This window comes from Pseudochaenichthys georgianus, chromosome 7 (assembly GCF_902827115.2).
Source record: "Pseudochaenichthys georgianus chromosome 7, fPseGeo1.2, whole genome shotgun sequence".
In the NCBI taxonomy this organism is placed as follows: Eukaryota; Metazoa; Chordata; class Actinopteri; order Perciformes; family Channichthyidae; genus Pseudochaenichthys; species Pseudochaenichthys georgianus.
In genome coordinates, this window is record NC_047509.1 from 13,651,824 (window position 1) to 13,674,869 (window position 23,046).

The 23,046-nt window shown below is 41.9% G+C and overlaps 2 protein-coding genes across 5 annotated transcripts; one reads left to right on the forward strand and one right to left on the reverse strand.

Moving 5' to 3' along the window:
• Positions 1-239: 239 nt before the first annotated feature.
• nr2c2 (nuclear receptor subfamily 2, group C, member 2) lies at positions 240-18,107 on the reverse strand. Of its 4 annotated transcripts, none has more exons than XM_034086977.2 (15): positions 17,751-18,107; positions 15,680-15,764; positions 15,303-15,398; positions 14,887-15,087; positions 14,217-14,322; positions 13,888-14,067; positions 13,010-13,166; positions 12,812-12,902; positions 11,732-11,877; positions 10,662-10,839; positions 9,840-9,961; positions 9,263-9,402; positions 7,884-8,021; positions 7,639-7,744; positions 240-2,697 (listed from the first exon to the last, which is right to left on the reverse strand). In XM_034086977.2, exons 2-15 carry the CDS (start codon positions 15,737-15,739, stop codon positions 2,523-2,525), a joined length of 1,896 nt encoding a protein of 631 aa, XP_033942868.1. In that variant the 5' UTR covers positions 15,740-15,764; positions 17,751-18,107; the 3' UTR covers positions 240-2,522. The 4 variants fall into 4 exon arrangements, with proteins under 4 accessions (XP_033942868.1, XP_033942869.1, XP_033942870.1 ...); XM_034086978.2 differs by lacking the exon at positions 17,751-18,107 and adding an exon at positions 15,472-15,554 and having other exon boundaries at positions 15,303-15,379; positions 15,680-15,766; XM_034086979.2 differs by lacking the exon at positions 17,751-18,107 and adding an exon at positions 15,472-15,554 and having other exon boundaries at positions 15,680-15,766.
• A 2,097-nt stretch (positions 18,108-20,204) lies between these two features.
• Positions 20,205-22,523, forward strand: b3galt4 (UDP-Gal:betaGlcNAc beta 1,3-galactosyltransferase, polypeptide 4). The gene has a single exon (XM_034086981.2). The coding sequence runs from the start codon at positions 20,609-20,611 to the stop codon at positions 21,719-21,721; it is 1,113 nt and encodes a 370-aa protein (XP_033942872.1). The 5' UTR covers positions 20,205-20,608; the 3' UTR covers positions 21,722-22,523.
• The last annotated feature ends 523 nt before the right edge of the window (positions 22,524-23,046 follow it).

The window sequence follows — 23,046 nt, forward strand, 5'->3', positions numbered from 1 at the left end:
CAAAAACATGTTTATCGGTGACTGTAATGTCACAATGTTTAAACCCCACAGTCAGATAAAGATGAAATGAATTATATAGCTTTACTTTTTTTTCAGAGAGCAGCATAATATGAGATCAACATCCTTTATGCATTTACTGACAGGTTTCTCTCAACGATAGTTTGAGTTGTGTTTTTGTGTTGTCCTTGACAAAGCTTTAGTTACAATACATGAGAGCAATAATAGTCTCAGTCATGTCATATTTCATAATGAATTGTTTATTTCTTTTTATAGCATGTGGCTTCAGAGAAGCAAGCCTCAGAGACTGGAATGCTGATACAGGAGCTCAGTCGATTATGCATGTTTTACATCTTCATTGGTGTGAGGTAGAAATGTGGGGTTGTGACAAACTTGAGCAAAACATTTATGTTGTTTCTAAATCTCAATGTTTGAAGAAATGCATTTCACATAAGCATAAAAAACCAAGAACATTAACATGGTATAAAATGTTAACATAGGATACTCAAGCCACAAAGCTCAAGAATAAAAATCTGATGTAATATCCTGTAATGTAAGAGCTGCTTATGGTTAATATTTTAAAGCCACAACATTTAAATACACATTTTTCATAAAGCATTTAATAAAATGCACTTAAGCAACTTCTTCATGCACTGCAATGCACTATAAAATGTATAACAATGCTCCTTATGAGGGCAGACAGCGACAAGATTATAAAACCTGGCTTACAAACAACATGCACTCATTTTAATGAAACTACATGTACAAAGGTCATTTCACAACAATGCCTTTACAAACAGTTTGTATGGGTTTTAAACCCAAAATATTACAATTGACATTTACTTTTCAAGACATAATCCTTTTTGACCTCTTTACATTCCTGTTATCATTCATGTTGCTGTGGATTCTGAACCATTGAGGATTGGGTTAGTCAATGCAACTCTTCGTCTTTAAAGAAAATGCAGGTCTTTAAAATAAAAAACGTACTCGAAAATGGCTACCCAAAACATCTTGGTTCTTTTTCAAATCAGGGAAACCTGCCCAAAAGTACTTTAAGTACACTTAGTATGCAACAAGCACATTTGTTTACAACAAAATAAAGTTTTTAGAAAACATATAAAACACAAAGGTTTAGTCAGCATGAAAACTGTGGAACGCCACACAAGCTGATTGATGTGCACAAAGCAAAGAACAAATGCAAACACAAGTACAAAAACAGTAGCATTGCTACACATAAGTAACATTTCTGAACTCAAAAATATTTAAGATAATATAATTCCTCAAAAGAAATAACTGCCAATGATAATAAATACACATACAAAAAGCAGATTGAGAAGAAGTGCCATGACACTGATGGGACAGAGAGAATTACCATGTTATAGATTGTCGTAAAGGGAAAGTGATCAGGTGATTGCACAGGTCATTAGCAACATATTCATGATAAGACATACATTAGTGTACATCTCTGATAAGTCTTTTAGAATAAAAAAAGAAAAGGTTCAGTGAAACTTGCTAATTTGGCCAATCTGAAGGTGAATTTAAGTTAAAAGTCAAAATAAAATAAACCAGACATTGGTCATGTTATAATGCACTGAATGGACGGTAAATGCTGTTGACGCCAGTTCATATAAATACAGAACTTTGAGTATGAATTAATTGAGGTTTGAGTTAGTTTCATACCTGATTGGAGTTTCATTCCAACTTTTCTTTATGTATTTAAAGAGATTCTCATTAATGTATTACACCTTTGAGGCAATGTTGTCGGTTTAAAAATTGAAAAAATATGGAATTATTACAAAGCGTGTATCGATTCCTCATTGAACTGTATGACATTCAGAAAAGTCATACGTTATCTTTGTAAAAGGCTGAATTCTCAATTCAACAGTACGGTCATTTAAATATTAGTTTTACTGCACCAATGTTACCAAATACCAACATAAACAAACACTTTATAGCTCAAAGTACACTTTTAAAGTGAGTACTGGAAATTAATTTAGTCTTTAGACTTTGAAATAGTTGAGATTCCACTTCCACAAGAGCAGGATTTCTGTTTCAGCTTATTGATAGAGTCTGTTATCTGCATGCTAATGGTAAGTTACGTATGTGATCAACATGAGAGCATGGTAAGGCTTAGATAAAACAGAAACAATAGGAAAGGCTTAGAAGTTAAAGCTCATGTGTCATTAGCTTGAAGTGCTATGAAGTCATTAAAGGAGAGGAGCACAGTTGAAGCTGCAGAGGGATTCCTTTTCCATTCAGTTCAGAGCGACTGAGGTTAGAGCCAGAAATTCAAGATTACCGCACTGCGTTAGCTCCAGAAAACATTCCTAGCGTCATCCTGGTCTTCCAATCCCAGATTATGTTAATATATCGAGGATTCCTGAATGACTTTGCACCATGCATCGTTATAAAACAAGGGGCTGCTGCAGGACTTTAGAGTGGGGTTCAACGTTAAACCCCACGAGAGAAAAATAAGAGTACCTGAAGTGGATCCTAAAAGTTCCTGGTGCTGGAGCGATTGGCTGTCAGTCTGTGGGGTCAGAGTCCTGGCTGTTATACTCAGCCGTCTCCATCTTGAGGATGTAGGGAATGATGCTGTCAATGGAGACGTTACCTATCAAGCCAGTGAAGAAGAGCTCCTCTGTGATGCCCGAGTTCATGAGGCGCAGTGCCGGGAGACGAGTCAGGATACGGGTCAACCTGGGAGACAAGAAAACTCATCTAAACTCATGTGTTCACTGTTTGGCAACTGCGGTGCTCTTATATGTTCCATAGCATTTTCTCAAATGTGTTTATGGTGCCAAAATGAATGTCAGTTAGCCAGAGAGACACTACATTTCCTATACACTAAATCTAGATCCTAAATCACTAAATCCTCTATACAAGTGAATACCAACTGCTGGGGAATCATTTGCTTAGGTATTCAACCTTTGACACAGTTCATCATTTTCTCTTCTCACTGTCTCCTTTCCGATGGCATAGGTCTACGGCCTTGGGTATTGCTGCTATCTCTCTTAAGGAGGGGCAGCTTGGGCGCATTGTTGTTGCCAGCTTATGACCGAGCACACAAGCTGACATGAGATAGTGTATTGTTCAGGGACATCTAGAAGCCCTTCTTTTTAGGAACGTAGGTTCCCTGGCGCACATTCTTTTCTATGGACGACAGCTCTAGTTAGATTCAGGGTCCACATTTGTTTAGTCTCGCTGATAAAGAACGTTGATTATTACACTCCGAACTAGTTAAAACCTCGAGCTACAGAAGTGTTCTTCAGAATTGATTGTGGCATCTCAATCGTGTGGTCAACTCGTGGCCCGTTACATCTTGTGAATTCTCCGGCCGAAGCTCCAAATAAACCATCAGTGTTTGCCATCAAAGCTCCAGCTCTCCCCGTGTCTCTCTGAGTCCTGTTTCCAATTGCTTCAGAAGTTTCCCTCACACCAACCTCTTTTGTTTTACTTCCAGAGCTCAAACAAAGCGCTTCGAGATTTGTCTTGGCAGATGAGAAGCGCTATATAAATTACATTTATTATTATTATTAAATTCATTAAACAGATACGTTCAAGTACCACTCAACACCACCCGTTTAACCCCACATTTATTCATTTTAATGGATTTCTAAACTGGATGATATTAAGCCAGATCAAAGCTAGAGTGCCTTACTTTGCTATATATAAATAAACGTCTATTTAATTTCAATCCAAATAAGCTCACACAATGCTGATAAAGCTATCGTCACGAGGAAAATCTCCCTGTATTCTGCAGTATTTTGGATTGACCGGGTGACGACAATACCTATTGACGCAGCAACCACTGTAAGTTATATTCTTGTGTAATTAGACTTCTCTATTTCATTTATTCTACTCTGTATAATTGTTCTGTAGTTATTGTAGCTAAAACGGCGCTTTTGAGAGATTTTAATTCTCAGATCTGATCACGTGTTACACAGGTCTCAGTAGGCATTTAAGCCTGCATTAAAATAGGCAGGGCCTCTCAGCTGATTGCGTGAAGTGTTTAACAGCGTGAAGTAGTCATCTTCCAGCTAAAAAAGCATTCAAATAGCCCATTCAAAAACGGAAGAACTCAGTGTGCATCTTGACCGGGTGACGACAATACCTATTGACGCAGCAACCACTGTAAGTTATATTCTTGTGCAATTAGACTTCTCTATTTCATTTATTCTACTCTGTATAATTGTTCTGTAGTTATTGTAGCTAAAACGGCGCTTTTGAGATATTTTAAATCTCAGATCACGAGGGTGGCAAAGAGGAGGCAAATCCTACTTTGAATGAGCTAAGTATCGCTGGTGTCTTATTTTATTTTATTTAGCTTTCTAGCCCCTCATGCTATAATCATGTGTATTTTCTCCATTCCTGTTCATATGTCTTCTCGCAATTATCACTGGCCCTGTGTATCTCGTAATCGATATAACCGGCCTGCTCTCGTCTATCCCACGTGCTCCACTGAGATCCAACATCTAGTTTCAGGCGGCCTGTGGAACTGCCAGTCAGCTGTTCCTAAGGCTGACTTCATCTCTGGCTACGCTTCCCTGCAGTCCCTGGATTTCCTTGCTCTCACTGAAACCTGGATTACTCCATCCAACACATCCACCCCAGCAGCTCTCTCCACAGCATATTCCTTCTCCCATACACCCAGACCCACTGGCAGAGGAGGTGGCACTGGTCTCCTACTCTCTCCCAAATGGAGCTTTTCCCTCTTCAAGCTACCTAACTTCGCTCCTTCCACCTTTGAATTTCATGCCGTCACAGTAACCCATCCTATACAATTAACCATTGTTGTTCTCTACCGTCCACCAGGCGCCTTGGGGGACTTCTTGGAGGAATTAGATAATCTCCTCTCACACATCCCTGAATCTGGCCCTCCCGCTGTACTTCTCGGAGACTTCAACCTCCAGGGGAAGATAGACAAACTAACATCTCTGTTAACCGCCTTTGCTTTCTCACTGTCTCTGTCCCCACCAACTCATAAAGCTGGCAATGTCCTTGATCTCATATTCTCAAGGAACTGCGCTACTTCTAACCTCTCTGTAAACCCGCTCCACACCTCCGATCACTTCTTCATTTCATTCTCTCTACCCCTTTCCAAACATAACAAACTAATCTCTTCTCATCCTGCACCTGTCTGCCGTAACCTCCGTTCCCTCTCCCCCTCTACCTTTGCCTCATCGGTGCTCTCAGCCCTCCCTTCCTCTGACTCGTTCCAACTCCTGCCTCCAAACTCTGCTGCAGAAACTCTCCTCTCTACTCTCTCATCCTCTCTGGACTCTCTCTGTCCTCTCACATCTCGGCAGGCTCCTCAGTCCCCTCCTGCTCCCTGGCTAAATGACGCACTGCGTGCTAATAGAACCGTCCTTCGGGCAGCAGAGCGGAAACGGTGGAAATCCAAACACCGCGACGACCTCCTAACCTATCAGGCTCTCCTCTCCTCTTTCTCTGCTTCGATCTCTCAGTCAAAAAGCACTTTATTTCAAGATAAGATCAAATCTTCCTATTCCAATCCTAAAAAACTATTTTCCATCTTCTCCAACCTCTTGGACCCTCCCAAAGCCCCTCCCCCCTCCTCACTTCTGTCAAGCAACTTTGTTAATCACTTTGAAAAAAAGGTTGATGATATTCGCTCTTCTTTTTCTGACTCACCTTTACTCACCGCTGGGTCACCAGACCATCCTTCCACCCGCACACTGACCTCCTTTTCCCCTCTCTCCAAGTGAGGTTCTTACCCTCATTACCTCTGCCCGCCCTACCACCTGTCCTCTGGACCCTATCCCTTCAAACCTCCTTCAGACTATCGCTCCTGATATTCTACCGTTTCTCACCCATTTCATCAACACTTCTCTAACTTCTGGTCACTTTCCAAACAGTCTCAAGGAGGCAAGAGTCAACCCTCTCCTAAAGAAACCCACTCTCAACCCGTCTGATGTTATAAACTACAGGCCTGTCTCTCCTCCCGTTCCTGTCTAAAACACTTGAACGCGCTGTCTTTAAACAACTCTCCTGTTATCTCCATCAGAACAACCTTCTGGATCTGCACCAGTCTGGTTTCAAGGCAGGTCACTCCACAGAAACTGCTCTCATTGCTGTCACTGAGGAACTGCACACGGCTAAAGCAGCCTCCCTCTCCTCTGTCATCATCTTTTTGGACCTGTCTGCTGCATTCGACACGGTGAACCATCAGATCCTCCTTCGCACTCTCCAAGAACTTGGAGTTTCAGGCTCTGCACTTTCCCTCCTCACCTCATACCTCAAAGACCGTACCTACAGGGTAACTTGGAGAGGGTCCGAGTCCGACCCTTGTCAATTAACTACAGGGGTCCCTCAGGGCTCTGTTCTTGGTCCCCTCCTCTTCTCCCTGTACACAAACTCGCTCGGATCTGTCATTAGCCCGCATGGTTTTTCATACCACTGCTGACGACTGCTGACGACACCCAATTAATTCTGTCCTTTCCCCGCTCAGAGACCCAGGTCGTCGCACGCATCTCTGCTTGTTTAGCTGACATCTCTCAGTGGATGTCCGCTCATCACCTCAAGCTCAACCTTGACAAAACTGAACTGCTTTTCCTTCCGGGAAAAGATTGTCCCACTCTTGACTTGACTATCAACATCGGCACCTCTGTTGTTTCCCCGACTCAGACTGCAAGGAATCTGGGTGTGACCCTAGATAACAATCTGTCCTTCACTGCAAACATCGCTGCTACAACCCGCTGCTGTAGATACACGCTTTTCAACATCAGGAAGATACGTCCCCAGCTGACCCAGAAAGCGACGCAGCTTCTGGTCCAGGCTTTCGTCACCTCACGCCTAGACTACTGCAACTCCCTCCTGGCTGGTCTACCTGCATGTGCCATCCGACCTCTGCAGCTCATCCAGAATGCAGCGGCTCGTCTGGTCTTCAACCTTCCTAAATTTTCCCACACCACTCCGCTCCTCCGCTCCCTTCATTGGCTTCCGGTAACTGATAGAATTCACTTCAAGACAATGGTACTTGCGTACCATGCTGCGAATGGATCTGGCCCCTCCTACATCCAGGACATGGTTAAACTGTACACCCCAGCGCGTGCACTACGCTCTGCATCAGCCAAACGACTCGCTGCACCCTCGCTGCGAGGGGGACCCAAGTTCCCATCAGCAAAAACACGTGGGTTTGCTATCCTGGCTCCAAAATGGTGGAATGAGCTCCCCATTGAAATCAGGACCGCAGAAAGCTTACACACCTTCCGGCGCAGACTGAAAACTCATCTCTTTCGACTCCACTTCGAGCGATAGAATTACTAACAAAGAACTGCTAACAGAGTACTTATATACTAATAAAGGACTGGCTTATCTATAGCCAGTTGAGTAGCACTTGACTCTATGAAACCTGATGTACTTATATGATTCTGTTTTCTTCACGGTTGTGTCTTCCTGGTCGAATGTACTTATTGTAAGTCGCTTTGGATAAAAGCGTCAGCTAAATGCAATGTAATGTAATGTAATTTCTAGTGTCTGGTGCTGGTGCATAAATAGACATTTATGGTTACGAAGCTGCATTAATTTGAATTAGAGTCTATCAGATGCGTGAGACGTGCTAGTAAAAACTGACATGCTTGCAGTCCAGACGAGGATGGACAGGAAGTAAGAATGTACCTGTAGGTTTCCTCTGGGTACGTTTTCTGCACGTAGTCCTGCAGCTCCATCAGGGCTTTCTCCTGGAACTTCTCAATCTGACCACTGCTGTCCACACCTGGGTGATCTGATAATCAAATAGAACAACTGTTGATTTTTCAAAATGCAAATACAAGTCAGTTATTCAAAGCACTCTCCCTCCTTCATGGAAATCTTTTAATTTGAATGATACCTATCATTAACAAGGAAAGCACTCGCACACTCACCAGGGCTGAACAGCACGATAGCTTTCAGGTAGGCGTACTCGTAGCTGTCCGTCTCCAGCTTCGTCATGCTGTTACAAAACTCCTGGAACTTCCAGATGTGCTCCATCACCTGCTTCACCCTCTCCCCCGAAAGCTTTTCTGGAAAACGAAAATGATTTATAAAGAAGGCATCATTATTTACTTTAAGATGAATCTTGCCTGGAGGTATCGTCAACCAAAAATAAATATCAATATCAAAGACTGTTGACTGATGTTTTGTTAAAATCGGTAATAATAGTGGCAGATAAAGCAGTTTGGCACAGAGTACAGCCAAGCATAATATTTAGGGTTTGATTGCAGAGTGATTGACAGGACGGTCAGACTATATAAACCAGCACAGCCCCTAGTTGACCCCCCCCCCCCCCCGCAAACACACACTACAACACAGACTATATCACCCCTTGCTGCTAAATACCAACAAATTATGTTCAATGTGTGCAATATATAAATGCCGTTCATAACTGTGTAATATATACCTGGCTGCTAAATCCTTAGAACTGTTACAAGGTGTGTATTTTGTATTTTGTAAATTGTGTAACTTGCTGCTGTTAAATACCAACCACCTATGTGCAATATGTGCAAGATGTGCAATATATATAGATGCCGTTAATAACTGTGTAATATATACCTGGCTGCTAAATCCGTAGAACTGTTACAGGATGTGTATTTTTTTTAATTATGTAACTGTAATTTTTTATTATATATTTTTTTAATTATATCATAACTTAGTACTTTTTTTAAATGCATATCACATATTTAACATATGTAACATTAAGCTGTCTGTGGCTCTTTTTCCTGCTGTAACTACGCACATTTCCCCTCCGTGGGACTAATAAAGGTATTCTGATTCTGATATAGCTATATGCAGGCGTCATCATGAGCGGGAACAAAGTTGACATTACAGCATGTAAACGTATTCTAGTAGTAGTATCCAAAATTACCTAACTAAACCTGAACAACTGGATAATAGAGGACCTTTAACCTTCTACCTTCTGTGAAGTGGCAGTAGACACATTTTGAATGTAATTCATCTTTATAAAGTACATGTTAATGACACTTTCTAATACCTGAAGAATTAGGATTTGCATTTTGGAGAAGCATTCATTTTCATAAGGCTTAGTGGTTGTGTTGGTGCAGTGAAGGAGTGTGAACGGTGCAAAAGGAGGAGAACCCCTCGCTCACATCTAAATTCAAACTGCTGTTTTATAATGTTATTAAGCAATCGGAAAACGCTGCAGTGAAAACAACTTAAAATATGAATCAAATCCCACTTCTTGACTCCTGAATATATGTGTGTGTGTGTCCTACTGAGAAGTGATGACGAGGTCTGAGGTCCATACCGTCCTGGATGCTGCTCTGAAGGTGGCTGATGATGGCGGCGAGGATGGTGGACAGGTTCATCTCGTGAGCGCACTGAGCCAGACCCAGAGTGAACAGCTCGTTCCAGCAGGCCCGCACCAGGCTGGTGTTCGCCTCCTGACTGAGGAGGACAGAAGATACATAAGTGTGAGCAGGAAGACAGGCAATAATGCAACCTTTGGAAACATTCTCAAACAGACGTTGTCTTTAGTGAATGTGCTTTTGAACATGTTGCACCCTCATCGTTGTGTGAGCTACAGGGACTCACCTTACCCAATATTTTTCTCAGCGTTGAATATTTAAAAACCGAATGATTTGACAAGTGAATACGAATAATTAATTTAATGTAATTATTAATGTAATAATGTAGTTTGTTTTAGTCTGTTGCTTGTTCCTTTTATGGTAAACGTTGTACGTGTTGCCTTGGCCAGAAATCCCTTAAAGGAATTCTAAAACTAAATTGGGGTTCTCCTGGTAAAATCAAATAACAATTAATTGCATTCCTAAAAGGAGAATAACTGTGTAAGTGAAGTCTTCCTGTCTCAAATGCATCCTCACCCAAGAGCTGAGAAGGCAGGGATGGAGCGTGCCCAGTGCATGGAGAGGAAGAGGAGCCTGGAGGCTGACTCACAGATGTAGTGCACGTTCAGATACTCAGGCATGGGACTGGGCATGGTCAGCTGGACAAAGAAGGAAAGATCATAGGAGAGGACAATATAAAACACTGTGTGACAAAGATGTCTCACAGTGATGATTGCTGAAGTTAAAGAAACAAGATTTGCAGACTACGGCTTTAGCTTATACATCATTCTAAATTGTAAGTAAATAAACCATTGTATAAATCAGGGGTGTCCAAACTTTTTTCACGAGGGCCACATACAGAAAATGATTGGAAGGGCTGGGCCACTCCCTAGAGGTGAGGTATATTGCCTCAGAAGTTCAGTTAGAAGTTGGAAGAATCAATCCAATGTAGGTAAATTATTCTTGATACTTGAAAATGCTTTAACCCTTATGTTTTTTTGATCGGAACACAAGGCTTCATGATATCCTCCACAACAGCTATATATAAACACTACAAAAATGATTTTGACAATTTTAGCCAAGTCTGAAGGTCTCTAAAAACGTGTATAATTTGGTGTTCGGGGAAGACCCGGCGAATTGCTGTGGGTGACTCGGGGTCACATTTGGCCCAATCAAGATTCATCTTTGACTTTAGACATATTCCATTATACTTTTTTTTTTTTTTTACTGATGGCCCCCGGACCGTAATTCGGACACCCCTGGTATAAATAATGGTGTGTTTTCTTTATTATTTAACAAATAATGAATAATAATTCATATCAGATGTGTTATTCGGGCCATTGAGTTGCCTCCACCCACCGTAAAGCCGACATGGCTGTCTGTGAGCAGGGGTCCTTCCACCTCAATGATGGGGGTCTCCTGGTCTCGACCAATCAGCTGGATGGTTGTTCCACTGACACACTGCCGCTTCTCCTCCAGACCGTGTCTAATGCTGACCTCAAAGGGGTTGAAAACTTTGGCCAGGGTGTCGAAGGCACTGTGCACAACAAACAAACCCAACATGAACAGATCTGACAGAAGACTCTCTGCAACAGAAATAGAACTTTGTCTCGTCATTTGTTTTATCTTTTTTTTGCCTCTGTAGACAAGAGTATTGAATTTTAGATATCCTGCTTCCAAAGGGGCAACTAGCTTGACAGATGGAGCCAGATAGAGCTGCAACGACGTTCAACCAGGAAGACTCATTCATTTACTATTTCCATGTTACTACTCTCTCTCCTCTCAATAAGCGATCGGGGGCATCACTCCCCAGCTTAACCAATCACTTCGCTCTATTCTCACAAGCCTATCATAGCGCTCCGCTAAACCTTTTAAATCTGCTCTCCCCTCTGACAGCTGTCATTTCAGGTGACTGGACGCAACCCTCCTCCACCCCTTCTCACCTCCCGTCCCTCTGAATCCAGGGTCAAGCTAAGCCACTCCCCTTCAGATCGAACCCAACTATCCACTCACCACCACCAGTGTCTAGACCCGGGGGTTTCATCGGATCAGTTCTACCCTCCCGAATGATACACCTGCACCACAGGGCCTAATCGCCAAAACTCCATTACATTCATTTGTGTATTCCTGGCAAGAAATATGTATTTGAGTTTATGCAAAACAATGGCACAAAGTGCTTTCAAGCTTTCCTGTTTTCTCAGTGTTGTCATATAATCCTTGATATGTTTTTTTTTTTACTGACAAATCAAGACATTTGAGGAAGTCACAGATACCGGGATGAACTTTTAACACTATTTTAATGGCAATAAATTAAACCAGTAAACAATGAATAGATTATTCTAGAAAATGATCTGCAGCCATGTTTGAATTTGAAGTGCCTGTTTGTTTGATTCGACATTGAAGACACCTCTCGAAACAAACTAACTGACCGTGTTATCTCGCTGGCAGACTCCTCCTCATGTTGGCTGTCTGAGGAGTCACCATTGTTCAGATTCTCTCTGAGTGAGTCGCTCAGGCTAGCCAATGACGTCACCACATTGGCTAGTGTCCCCAAGTCTCCGTGCGCATGATCCATCTGAAGACAAATGAAAACATTGAAGAAGAAGATTGAACTTTATTGTCATTACATAGCACAGGTACTAGTACCGAAAGAGTTTCTCTGCATTTGACCCATTCTAGTGATAGGAGCAGTGGGCTGCCATTAGGTACGGCACCCGGGGAGCAGTGTGGGGAATGGGGCCTTGCTCAGGGACACCTCGGTAGCAGTTGGTCTTTCTGGGACTGGTGACCTTCCAGTTGCCAAGCTAAGCTATGGACTTCACCACCACCGCCCTAGATTAATAGTAGAATCATTTCCATCAAATAGGTCAGCTGAACCAGGATCCACTATAGAAATAGGGGGTCCTACACTGGAGCAAAGCATACAAATGATCTGAAGTGAGTTGATTAAATGTTATTGGAGTAGTATTTAACATATTGTGGCCTAAAAATGTAGTATGCATTCAGATGTATGTGATACAAATCTGAATCTTAATCTGAGCCACTGTAGCTCCTTATTTTTCTTTTGTTCTTCCTACTTTCTGTTCATAGTAGAATTGTAAATAAGGCAGCCTTTCTCTCTTTTTGTCAACATTAAGGACACAGTTATTTTGTTTGAATACACTTTATTTGAACTTTCAATGAACAAACGGAACTTGGTTTTCTTGCTTACATTCAGTATGAACATTGAATATTATGTTTTGACAAGCAAGGCAGATTGAAACATGCACTGTGAGGTGACACACATTACAAGATAAATAAAACAGCTTTACAGGTTTTAAGTCTTTTTTAGACCCTCATTATACTAAGACAAAATATAACAGTGTCACAAGGAACAAAATCTTCCAACATCTCCACCTGAGGGATCATACTTCTATTAGCAGAAGGAGGCAGCAGCAGGGCAGACAGGAAGATCTATATATATCAAATGGTATATATTATCAATACAGTAAGTGCTGCAGCAGCTGTACCTTTGAGTCAGAGGCCAGCAGCAGAGTCCCATCACTCTGGATGAGCGGCTGCTGGATGTTCACCAGCATGCCCTGCTCCAACAGGCTGGATCTGCAGGAGACACAGAACATCGTCAGAATCCAGTTTACATCACAGTACAAGGTGAGTGATAGAATAACAGAGTGTGAGGTTTCTCTAAAGGTCTGATTCCCACTGACCTGGAGCCATCCGTCTCTGTGTCGGAGATAAAGGTTGGCGTGGCGATGAGCGGACTGTTTAAGTCCTTGCGAATGTAAATCTTCTGGGTGGAGGCGGCACAGTTTGCATGCTTCTCTCTGGGCACCACGTCGATGGGCTTTCTCTCACTCTGGACAGCTGAGGATGAACCAAAAGAGAAAGTTAAAGTGTTTGATTATGCACGCCTATTCAGTCTGTTTAAAACCAATATGATTAAACCAAATATGTAAACTCCGTTCCAGATCAATATTGGGTTACATTGTAATTTTACAGTTTGTAGAATAAGATTGCAGTTGTGACTGTGTAGGATTGTTTTCGGTGTTGTGTGATCCAGAAATACTAATAGAATACAAATAACTTTAGAACATTGAAAAGTCAAAGTCAAAATCTCTGACAAAAAGATGGATGTAATCAATATGTGCATGATTTTATCCAACAAAAATGTTTAATTCATAATTGTTGGCGTTAAGCCCCTCTAAAACAACGTTTTTACTACTCCAGCTTTTGCCCTCGTTAAGCTTAGATTAGTGTAAATGGTGCATTGAACCATGAAGCAATGGCACAAGCCAGCCAGAATGGGCGCTACACTAGTTCAAACAACAAACTGTGGATTTAGTTGTTGCATAATAAGAAGACAGACATTCAAACCGTTCAATGTTTCATTCAAAAACCTCGAAAGAAGCAGTATAGACCCATCCAGACTTTGTGTATAAAATGTAAGACTATGTTTTAAGGATTCTTTAGAGAACTGAATGTTGTTTTTTTAATACTTCTCCAAACCGGCAGACACCCTGATGATACCTGAGTGTTTTTGTCGACATGTTTTTCTATAGTGTCTTGGATTTGCATCCAGACTCACAGTCAGTCTTCATCCCCATGTCAAGGCATTTCTTCAACCGACAGAACTGGCAGCGGTTGCGGTGGTGTTTGTTGATGACGCAGTCCTGTTTACTGCGGCAGCTGTAGGTCAGGCTCTTCCTCACGCTCCGCTTGAAGAAGCCTTTACATCCCTCACAACTGACTGCTCCGTAGTGACGGCCTGATCACAGGAGAAACTGGTCAGAGTGTGTGAGTCACTGGCCCACCTTTGATTGCAGACAATATGCAGCAAACATACATTCAGATTTAGCGTCAGGACACATGACCTTGTCCTCTCAGGGTAATGCACCTGACTGTAAGCCTCAGTACCTGAAGCCTTGTCTCCACACACCAGACAGTACTCCACTGGCTGCGGTCGGCTCAGGTCCCCGGACTGCCCTAACAACCGCTCCATCGACACTGGATCTGTGACGATCTGAACAACAAAGTCAAACACAGGCCATTTATCTTGTGTTTCACCTTAACATGTCATAATCATGGCTATCTGAAAATTATGACAAATAACTGCAAAACCGTGATTTTGTAATAAGAATGTGACCTCCTGAACTCTATTTTTGAGTGTCTTGTAAAGTCATGAGTGTCAATTTGTGTGAATTTTTTTTTTTTTTTTTTTTTTTATATACTTTATTAATCCCCGTGGGGAAATTGTTGAATGACAAGAAAATAAAGAAATGAATCAATGAAATCAGTGAAATAAATATCCACAGTACCTTTCAAAACATATTTACCAAGTTCTTTATAATAAACAGCAGAACAAATCCTTAACAGAATAAAAAGAATTTCAAAAACAAAACACATGAGAGTAACAGAAACTAAAATGTTATAAAGCTTGAACAAAATCACAGAAGAAAAAATGTGGGATTGGTTTTAAAAGTAAGACGAGATATACATTGTAGCCCTGATCAGGTCCCTAAGACTACAGAGCCCTGAATGCATATCACCATAGTATATGAATGCAGACTGAGGGAGAGGACGGTACCTGTATCCTTCCTGGCATCAGGCTGTCGGCAGCGGTGAAGAGGAGCTGCTTCGTGCTGTGGCCGTCTGGAGAGGCCAGGATAACCTTGCCGGCCCCTGAGCTGTCAGCTGTTGTCAGAATGAACTGCTGTTTGGGAGCAGAGGACGGCTTCATCGCTGTCACTATCTGGATCTTCTGACCTGTCTGCTGGTCAGTTACAATCTGAGGGGGTTAAGAGATGTAAGAGGGAGACAGAAAGAGAGGGAGGTGGAAATGAACATGGTCCAATGGGGTTGAAGTAAAATATAAAAGAGCAGAATGACATTGAAGGTGGGAGAGATGAGTCACATGTTGCAACATCAACTAGTTTGATGCTGCTAAAGAGGAAGAGTTCAACAGGTAGCAGCAGGGTCACATCTGAAGAATTTGAGAGTTACCTGTATTCGCTGTAGCGCTGTGGCAGGTTCAGTGGAGAGGACCTGAAAGCGCTGTGGAGACTCACCCATCACTGAGTCTGAAGGAGAGGATGACACCTACAATTTAAAACACATTTCAACATGCTTCAACACAAATCATCTATAAGTCTGCATCAAATATTTGTCTTACTTGAGTCCATTTACAGCATACACATTTGAATCGTAGATCGTTTTAAATGAAAAGAAGTCGGAGTGTCTACAGAAGGTATGTCCCTATGGAAACAACAATAACAAATGTAACATCCGCCTATCACGTAGACAAAGATAGTAGCACCAGAGCATTTTTAACTTTAAAAAACCTTCAGACGGCCAGCACAGCATTACAATCTCCCTCTCACCTCGGTTTCGTGCTCAGACTCCACTTTCTGCTGAGAGAGCAGATTCAGGCCGGTGGTCATGATGATGAAGGGTCATCAGTGAAGTCTGTTTGGAAATATGAAGAAAATCAACCACTGAAAATCACAATCCAAAAGGAATGATGTCTGTCGAGCTCTTGTGAATGAGCTATTTATCCGTGACGATTACAGCTACTATAAAATAACTTTTCTTTTCAATGGCATGATGGGCGAAAAACACATTTTACCAGTAAAGTGGAATAATCAGTGATGGATCAAATCATACGTTCACACATACAATCATTTATTTATGATAAGAGAAATAAAAGTATACAGAATAGTTATGACATCTGTTCATGGTTACATATCAGCATTAACATTAGGTAGTCGGTGTTACAAAACATCTCACATACTTTGATATTAGTCCTGTGCAGACACCTCAGGTAAATATATGGTCAGAAAGGTCCAGCGTTTGCATGACTGCAGTGATGTGCAAGATGAGTCAATGACCTCTGAGTGCGACCTAGACGTGAGATTTGAGAGACCGTTGATAACCAGATTACACTACAGTCTGCTGGGAACCCACATGGCCCAATATGGCACTGTAACAAAGGGGACAACTGATGTTCCTACATACAAATATACCATCTTTAATATGGACATACAGTACGTAGATCACCCCTGCTTTTCTAGCTGTCTTTGGTTGCATTGTTATTGTTAGGTAGAAAATCTGCCGTGTCCTTTTAGATGGGACTTAATTCTGATCACAGTCACAGAAAGATAAACTGACAGAAAAAAGGTTTTACTCCATAATAATCATTATGCAATAGTTATCAGGAGAATCTGAAATCAATGTGTTTGAACTTTTGTCAAATGTATTGCTTTTTATGAGACAGTTTTGCAAAAAGCAAAAATAATAACTTGATATTTGACCGTCTCATCTTTCTATTTGTTTAAAAAATAATGTCATATTATAAAATAGAAATGAAACATATCTTTGTTTTCCTGCTCTGCTTGATCTTGTGATTTGTGTATCTCTTATTATTTATCTTTTTTTTATTATTCGATATCGCTTTATTATCTTGTTATTTTAAAATGTATATTTTGTGTACTTAACCCCCTTGAAAACGAGAGTACATCTCAATGGGTTTTTCTTTATAAATACTTTCCAAACGGATTATTTTATTTTTCATTTTTATTCTTAGTATATATACTTGCAGCTAATGTTAATTGTATTGTGTATTATATTTGTATCCTATTGTATCTTTTAAACATGTTTAACTCGTGTCATGCTTGAAACTGCTGCTGAAACCAAATAATTTCCCAATCTTGGGATAAATAAATCCCCCAAAAAAATCATCTATCTATCTAATTGCCTGCAGTACATTGATGTATAAAGAGCCTGCAGTGGCTCCATGATATGTTCACTGACCAAAGGGAGGATGCCAGCTGCTCTGTACTGTTCACTGATTGGTCTAACAGAGAGGCCATCAATTCCTCCCTCAAACGCATCACAACCATGATCACAACAGAACAAAATGGACAAACTGGCAGTCAGCCAATAACACATCCTTGTGATAAATATATTACAATACTTATATTTCCAGACAATAGAGCAGCCGGCTGATGTTGTGCTGGTAGTAGATGTATAAAAATATAGCTTTGTTAAATAAAGTATTAATCTTTATAAACCACGTATGTCCCTGAGATGGCAAAGGTAAAAGGGTCGAGTTCATCTGCAGCAGCTCTCCTATGTTAGCAGTCACTAGCAAACCCAACACTAGCAGCGGTCTGCAGCCCTCTCCTCTGGATATATCATTGTATCATGCATGGATCGGTCCAGGATAAGTCGACGGTAGTGTCACATATAATTAGTGAAATGATAAGCATGTCAGCGGAGCCAGACTCCGCCCTGCGCTCCGCGGTCCCTGCCCGGTCCCGAGCTGCTCGAGTCGGGCAGGAAGGGAGCTCCGCAGCGGCTAGCTAACATGCTAGCTGAGATTAGCTGCGCTCTTTTATCTTCCGGTATCTCAGTCGAGCTTTCTACGGTTTTCAATCCGTCACTGAGACTTACCTCTGGGGAACGCTGCTCACAGATTGCGGTCTCTTTGATATTTATAAAATATTTGTTTTTGGTTTTCTTCTGTTAAAGGTCATAGTTCGTGACCCCGCACCGCCAGCGTTGATGATGGTTGAGGTTGTTTTTTTCCCCTCCTTCCTCCGTCGCGTCCCCGCGCGACTCCAACACCCCCCACCCACCCTTGGCGCGAGCCAGACAGGACTGACGTCATCGTGTCTGAATGACTTTTCTTGTATGTTATAAAATTAACATAATGAAATAAAGTGTTAGCTACTATCAGACGAATAAGAGACAGACTCAAGTATTGTTTTTGTCTGTTAAGTATTCCTTGCGCCAATGATATATTCCCAAACCATGTCCTATTTTGAAAAGTAATTGATTTATTTTGTGAAAACCCCTGGAAATTAAATAATGAATTTGTTTTTCAAATGTGATTTTATGGGTGATTTTGAAAGAAATATATATATATATAGATAGACATAGGCCATATAACTATCTTTAATAATACAAACTGTTTTCAATCAGATGGTTGTTGTTACAGGGCTGTAATTAAAAAGTTAAAATGTAAGCAATGAAGGCTTACAAAAAGTGTGACAAATAGTCAATGCTTTTATTCAGCCATGTAAATGCCAAACAAATGTAAATCTTCTTACAAAAATGTGGAAACTTTAAGCCTTCCAGAACAATAGACTTTTGAGGAAAGGAAACATTGTGATTAGTTAAACTTTGAAATGAAAAGAAATGTGTAGGTTTATTTATTGGTATTAGGAAAAGGAGTAAATGTCGATTAAACATTTTAGACACAAATCTTTGTACGACAGAATATGTTTATTTTCACATAAAGATAAATAAATGTCACCTATAGTCACAAAAATCTCACAAAGTCACATGCAACTATTTTAATCTTGATGGGCTTTTTTCTGACTGAGTCTTGAACCATGACAAAAACAACCATTTGTGATTTGTAACAGCATTTGTTTAAAACAAAACAAAGGTTTTGCTGCACTTTCCCCACCATGTATATTTTTGTAAAATATGGCCTGATAAAAATAGGTCTACCTAATCTGTCTGCGTCTAAGATTTCAGGTTGTGCACTCACGTAGCTGCAGTCGAGAATCAATTCATATAATTCACTGAGATTTTTGACAAATTGTAAAGCACTTACGCATCACTGTACCCTGTATACCAAGGCGGTTTTGCCATCACTTACTGTACGGAGGCTCAGTCACTGGTACTTTTTCATTTACAAAGCCATGTTGGATAAACTACCATCTTATATTTGCTCCCTGATCTCTCTGCGAATTGAAAGTAGGCTACTTATTGCCTGAGATCGCATGCTGTGGTTTTATTAAATGTGCTAAGTGCTAGGACTGTCTTAGGGAAGAAAGCTTTTAGATGTGCAGCTCCACTAACATGGAACAGTCTGCAAAAAGAATGGAAAATTACCAAGCTAGTACCACTACATGTTTTTAAAGCTCGGTTGGATGCTACAAAATCAGATGCTGTTGGTACCTGTACATGGTTAAATATGTAAATTGTAATCCCTGTACATTTTGCTGTATGATGTCCTTTTGTTGTTCTGTTGTTTATGTTTTTATGTCTTCTGTGGAACCTACTGCTGCAGGTCTCCCTTGAAAAAGAGATCTATGATCTCAATGGGACCAATCTGGTTAAATAAAGGTTTGAAATTAAATTAAATTAAATCTCCCTCCATGTTATGGAAACAATTAGAACTTTATGGTCCAGCCTCAGAAAAAGAAGTACCTCTGACTAACCACCAGATGTCGCCCTGCACCACCAGGTGTGGTGACCTATATGTAGTCCCTTTACGACTGAATGTGCAGGAGAACAATAGGAGTACGGCAGCAGAGATTCAGAATAGACCTAATGACCGTTATGAATGTAATCCCTACAATAAAATGTATATTTCCTTGGGTTAAATATGTATAGTTTTCTGTTGTATAATATTTACCGTCTCCGATGGAAAATTGGCTATAGTTGATTGATCTCATCTGTTTTGGATCTCCATCAATGTATAAATATGCGACGCCATTACTTGCAGCTTTAATCGGAATCTGAAGCTATACAAGGCTAGATAAAATAATATGTTACCAAGTCACCCAGTTTACAATTTATCCACAGTTTAACTAGGCCCCTCATATTATTTTAATAATCATTAGCATAGCCTGGTGACCGCAAACAGTGCCATCTTACGAAAAAAATATGTGTAGGCTACGAATGAAGTCTTACTGCAAAGGGTAAAAATGGTCAATACCGTTTGAATGCTATTGATGTCCCGTGGAATGTGTCTTTCTGGTTTGCCCACAGGACAGTTATATATGTCTGATGTCTGTTGTAAAGTCGCACTGTGTTTACCGATGACAGGAACTCTTAAATAGGCTATTTGTCAAGAGCAGAGGCATCTAAAAAAAACACAAGAAGGATTTTAACCATAGCGCATCTGATCATCTAACACACTTTCCCTTTTGTCATGATCGACCTCAGAGTAGTTGTAGCTACTTGGTTGTAAAGAAGCAGGGCAGAAACAGCTCCGGGCTGCTGCCGAATCGACCGTTTCATGTGCGCAGCTGCAACCCCGCTTTAGTAAAGACCGACCGGGCTGCAGCATCAACACAAGGGTATCCTCTCAAAGGGCTCCTCTCACTGCAGCCTCCTCCAGTCGCTGCTGCGCGTCACTAAACCTCAGAGCAACGAGAAGACTAAGAGCGATGGACACGCAATGACCGAAAAGGGATTTTAATTGTGGAGACGAGAAAAGGAGGACCGGTGAGTGTGGGGCAAGCTGCGGCCGAGCGGTCTGCAGAGCTGCCTGTAACGGTAGGGGGTTGGCCATGGTCGGACGGGGGCTGTGGATATGTAAGCCCCGGTTTGGAAAGCGGGGCAGGTTTGGTGTTTTGCCTTATCTGTGCGCGGCGATAGCGAGTTTAGCCTTACTGGCTCTGCTCTTTGTGGACTGCATCGAATCATGGGTCACCTCCATGAACATGAACACGTTGGTGGAGCCGCACGCAGCCATCATCCCCCCGCAGAGCGTCCCCCCCACCCGACCCGAGGAGTTTCTGCTCATGCCCAGCCCGTTAATGTGCCAGCGTGCCAAGCCTTACCTCATCACCATGGTTACCTCGGCTCCTGCCAACCAGAGGGCCCGCCAGGCCATCCGGGACACCTGGGGAGGGGAGGTGGAGGTGAGGGGTCTGCGTGTCATGACCCTCTTCATGGTGGGGGTAGCTTCTGACCCCGGACTGGCCAAGCTGCTGATCGAGGAGGCTAGGGAGAGGGGAGACCTGATTCAGGGGCGTTTTCTGGACACCTACTCCAACCTTACCCTGAAAACCCTGTCCCTGCTGGGGTGGGCCCGCAGGTTCTGCCCCCAGGCCCACTTCATGGCCAAAGTGGATGATGACGTTCTGTTCAATCCCAGTGCCCTCCTGCACTTCCTGAACAGGAGTCGTAACCCTTACGAACAAGGAGACTTATACCTTGGCAGGGTGCATCTCCATGTGGCCCCGGACCGTGACCCAGATGGCAAGCACTACCTCCCTTCAGGGGCCTACCCTCCTTCTGTGTTTCCGGACTATTGCAGTGGCACAGCCTATGTTCTGTCCCGCTCCGCACTGCTCAAGATTTCCCTGGCGGCCTCTGCGTCACCTCTTTCCACACCTCTGCCCCCTGAGGACGTGTTCGTTGGTTTGTGTGCCCGGACAGCTGGAGTGTTGCCCTCACACTGCCCACTCTTCTCCGGGGGCCCAGGGGTGCCGTACGGGCGCTGCTGCTATCAGGCCATGGTGTCCATCCACCATGTCCCACCCAGGGAGATGCTGCACTACTGGGCTGATGTCCACATATCTCAGCCCTGCTCCTGGCTGGGTATTCGGGCTTCTCTGGGGCTCTGCAAGGTCAGGGCGATGCTGGGGACCGCTCTGGGGCTGGAGCAGGGCTTGTGAGGGTGGATACGAAGGAAAGAAAGAAAGTAAAACTGGACTTATTGGGGTTGTGCCTCGATACTGTGAACAGCACATGTGCTCTTCAGGATGTAAAATGTCTGTATTTGAATAGCTTTATTTTTTTAAACACAATTATGTATTTAAGAATTTGTTTTTTTGCAGAAAAGAGGACAACGCAGCTCGTGGTATGTCACAGTAGACTGTTACTATTACTTTTGTTTTTACACTGACACGTTTTTTTAAACGTAAAACGAAAAACACCATGGCATGCTGCTTTAGGAAATACATCCGCTTAACTGATCTCAGAACTCAACTGACATCTATGCTGCTACCTCATACAACCCGTGTAGTCTATCACCATGGTAGCCTGGTGTACATATTAGTTTAATATGATGCCTAAATGCACAATGCTTTAAACAAAAGTAGCCTACAATAGATATCAAACTAAGGCTCCATGAACCATGCAAAACACCTTAGAAGTAGGCCTACAACACATTAATCAGTCACAACTTAGATGCAATCTGCCATTATTTGCATGGTGGAAAATAGGGTGTATTCGGACCGATAACAGATACAATTGAACTTCTGTGTGTGAAAGCTCAGTTATTCAGCCAACTAATTTATTAAAATCTAAGAATATAACATTAACCTGATGTGATACACAGCTGTATTCCAGATAACGTTAAGTATGCTATGTATTGCCTTTGTTTGTAATAGTGAAATTAAACATTGTAATGTGAAGAAGCGTTTGGACTGAATTCAGTCGGGGTAAAACAAACAGTTCACAATGTGTTTGGATAAAGCGTAGAATGTTCCACCCACATTGTATCTTATGTTGGCCTGATGTCTTTTTTTTAGAAGAGAAACACACACGTTTTAAAACTACAACGAAACCAATGTAAGTGAACCCAAACCAGCAATCATTTCTAACTATGAGGTTGACAGACCACTACGATGTGATTGAGTCCTCACGACTCCTGACATTACGTTATCTTTTGCCATCCATATTCTTTATTACTTTGATGTTGTATTACTTAAGAGACAAGGCTTGTTCTTTCCTAATCAGTCATCAATGCTAGTGATTGCACAAACTGCTATTCAGATGCCACCTTTTTAGGAAACAAATGGTAATTTAGTAAATACTTCAAGTCTAATTGAAATCAAGATCACTTATGCAAGATTTACTGGATATGAATTAGGCCTACATATCCACCTGGGAAACGGTATGGTCGTTTTGGACATCGCTGGGGACCGCTAAGGACTTTATTTCCAACACCGTGTATAGTCACAGTGATTCTCAAACTTTTTTCAATAGTGTACCCCCT

Coding starts and splice junctions, on each gene's coding strand:
- nr2c2 (XM_034086977.2), bottom strand. CDS start 15,739: ATGACCACCGGCCTGAATCTGCTCTCTCAGCAGAAAGTGGAGTCTGAG. Junction 14,323..14,886: donor TGATGCCAGGAAGGATACAG/GTACCGTCCTCT, acceptor TTTGTTGTTCAG/ATCGTCACAGATCCAGTGTC. Junction 13,167..13,887: donor CATGGGGATGAAGACTGACT/GTGAGTCTGGAT, acceptor GTTCATCCTCAG/CTGTCCAGAGTGAGAGAAAG.
- b3galt4 (XM_034086981.2), top strand. CDS start 20,609: ATGGTCGGACGGGGGCTGTGGATATGTAAGCCCCGGTTTGGAAAGCGG.